At 38.9% G+C, this 3,348-nt stretch overlaps 1 protein-coding gene across 1 annotated transcript; it reads right to left on the minus strand.

The window, feature by feature from the left end:
- Positions 1-2,099: 2,099 nt before the first annotated feature.
- LOC121413062 (beta-3 adrenergic receptor-like) lies at positions 2,100-3,101 on the minus strand. The gene has a single exon (XM_041605823.1). It carries the CDS (start codon positions 3,099-3,101, stop codon positions 2,100-2,102), a length of 1,002 nt encoding a protein of 333 aa, XP_041461757.1.
- Positions 3,102-3,348: the final 247 nt, after the last annotated feature.

Raw genomic sequence — 3,348 nt, forward strand, 5'->3', positions numbered from 1 at the left:
GGTGCAGGCGTGTGTTTATCTATCTGAGTGGGAGTGTGGTGCAGGCGTGTGTTTATCTATCTGAGTGAGTGTGGTGCAGGCGTGTGTTTATCTATCTGAGTGGGAGTGTGGTGCAGGCGTGTGTTTATCTATCTGGGTGGGAGTGTGGTGCAGGCGTGTGTTTATCTATCTGAGTGGGAGTGTGGTGCAGGCGTGTGTTTATCTATCTGGGTGGGAGTGTGGTGCAGGCGTGTGTTTATCTATCTGGGTGGGAGTGTGGTGCAGGTGTGTGTTTATCTATCTGAGTGGGAGTGTGGTGCAGGCGTGTGTTTATCTATCTGAGTGGGAGTGTGGTGCAGGCGTGTGTTTATCTATCTGAGTGGGAGTGTGGTGCAGGCGTGTGTTTATCTATCTGAGTGGGAGTGTGGTGCAGGCGTGTGTTTATCTATCTGAGTGGGAGTGTGGTGCAGGCGTGTGTGAAAAATTAATCAGCCAACAGAGCCAAAAACCAATCATGATAATTTTTCGTTCGTCAACTGCTTGTGATCAGTCAATTAATATAATAAATTGCACTTGTTAAACGGACCGATACAAAACAAAATGGCAAATCATACATGTAACTTTGAAGAAACATTTCGTCATTTAGTCTCGGGTTAAGTAAAAAACAATAATTTACATTTACTTGAATGAGCTAACATGGTAAATATTCGATGTTCAGTCTTTATTTGATATTAAGTACTAGTCATGGTAGTGTAGCAGTATTTATAGTAATAATATTGTATTTATTGAATATACCACTCATGGCAGATCACAGGTTGAAATATACAGAGTCACTTTTGACTATGATTCAAGTTTCAATAAAATACAATACGAAGTACACATTTATATAGGCTCAAAATATGTAGGCATACACCTTACAAATGAGATTCAAAATCAAATTTATTTTTCATTAATTTCATATCTCGTTCATATTCATTTATTTCATATCTCTCTAAAATATGAAAGAACATGGTTAAGAGAGAGGAGAAAAAGAAAGGGAGAAAGAGAATAAAATAGAAAATGATGTATGATGAAAGGAGTGGAGAAGTCTTCTAATGTTTCATTTTATTAATTTCCATTGAAATAATTCTTAGTGGCAAACTTAGGTTTTCTTTCAACAATGAAATGAGAACGATAGATCGTAATATCCAACACAAAATCCAAACAAAAGATTACGAAATTCTGCGACATTAAAGCTTACGGAAACATTTTCTTTGCCACTATTCTATAGCCAATCACGAAGTTTTGTCAAAAGAAAAGTGCGGCACCGGGTATTTTAACAGATGGGTGCCAAGACATTGACCCCCATCTTTTTATTCTCATATTTCTTCTCGCTTTATTCTTCTTTTTTTATTACTTCCCTTTTTTTCTCCTTCAAAAAATCCTGAAATAAAATAATATGAACCATCCCCACCATATGTGGTATCATTCCTGTTATCAACATACTATAGGTGATTTCAACTTCAGATTGACCTTTTGGTGTTGATGTTGGGTCAGTTACACGAGTATAACACCAAACATAAAATGAAGACGGTTCTGAAAAGTCACTAGTTGATGAGATGTCCGTAATGTGATCTCGACCAGTTTTATAAAATCAGAATAATTTTTAGAGCTAGGGGAAGCAATCCAAAACACCAACGCCAACACCAGACATGTAATCATCCTATGTCTAATACTTATTGTAGATTGTCAAAGCAGATAACCGGTGATATAATAATCAAGATCGCATCAGGCACCAGTCTCATCAATGACAACGTGTCTGTAGTGGAATTACTAATGATGATTGATTAGAAGAATATGTTACGACTGTAACTGTCATTTCGTTGAAATTGATAAGGTGTTTTCTTAAACTTGACCCAGGATCGAGCTTGTCTAAACTTGAAAGCTAATTTTAAATCACGGGTCCATGTCTGCGAAGTTTGTAGCCTATTCTATGCACTCCCACATTGACATTTGCAATGTTTGACTTTTTGAAATCCATGTACTAGAGTATTTTTGTCTATCATTACAAGTAGGCCTAATGAAAAAAAATCTGAATTCGTGGGAGATGGCCTAAGGCTAGCTTGCATGACAAAAGTTTTCTATACAAGAATGTCATGAGAATTTGCGATTTGAAGATCTACTAGAGAACATCGCAGGCAAGCTTTCAACAGTTTTCGTGCCAAAATTCTGTAAGAACGTTTTGTCACCGAGTAGATGATGACATTACAAAGAGGATTCAGTAGCAACGGCCAACAAACCAATGCCCTAACGATGACAGATACATCTCCTATAAGGGAAATGTATATCTGAAAAATTGTGAAGGGTGCCCAAGCTGCGACGTATGTGCCCGTCACCAGGAGAGTCATGCGGATTGCTCGATGGTTGACATTTTTCCTGACCACGAATGGCCTGTCTTCCACTATCAATGCGGGCTCATCACTTCTACCAACGGTGCTAACTCGGGTTGCAAGTTCCTGGACCTGAATGCGTCTCACGTGTCTCTTGCTTATACAGATTATTCTGGCGTACACGATCACTAAGGTGGGAATACAAACTGAGAAGATGGCTAGCGAATATCCGAGAAACTTTGGTTCAGAGAAAACAATGATGCATCCTCCTAGATTTGAGTATTGTATGATTTCCGGTCCTAAGGGATTTGCGAATAACATGGCAAGGAGAAATGTAGCTTCGGCGATGTCCGAACTTGTGGCGATTATAATGGCTCTTCTCCGATCCATGATGGCTATGCTGAAGAAACGATCCAAATTGAGAAGCAGTAGACTTCCAGAAGATAGAAAGGCCACAAGCATCACGCCAAATCCAAATATCTTGCATACGAGATTTCCGAAAGGCCAATAACCAACGATGGCTGATGGTAGCGCCGGAGGGAGAATGAATCCAAGAAGGACGTCTGCAGTTGACAGATAGTTATAAAAGACTCTACTTGCCTCGTTGATGTCTGGTAGTCGAGGGATGACAATCAGGTTTAAGATATTGGTGGAAATTATGAGGATGGCAAAGATGAAGATTACCAGACATTGAAAAATATAGATGAGTTTCTTGTCATCTACCCTTTCGAAGGTACTGTTCGTTGAATCCATGTCTGGATAGACATGCAGTTAAAATGTAACATTATGTTAATCTGCCCTGCTTGCGTCAGTAATGTGACCATGTCCTGGGCTCTCTTTTATTCTGTAAATGTATATGTATTGTTGTCATTCTTACACTGTTCCTTTATTGCTTTTCGCACAATAAAGTGATGCAAAACGAAACATATGATTGAAACGATCAGCGTTTCTCAGTGATATGTGATATATACAGCAGATGAATTTGATGAGGATTTTCTAG

This window comes from Lytechinus variegatus, chromosome 4, assembly GCF_018143015.1.
Source record: "Lytechinus variegatus isolate NC3 chromosome 4, Lvar_3.0, whole genome shotgun sequence".
Lineage (NCBI taxonomy): Eukaryota > Metazoa > Echinodermata > Echinoidea > Temnopleuroida > Toxopneustidae > Lytechinus > Lytechinus variegatus.

Bases quoted from the DNA above. Each gene is read 5' to 3' on its own strand.
- LOC121413062 (XM_041605823.1), bottom strand. From the start codon at position 3,101: ATGGATTCAACGAACAGTACCTTCGAAAGGGTAGATGACAAGAAACTC.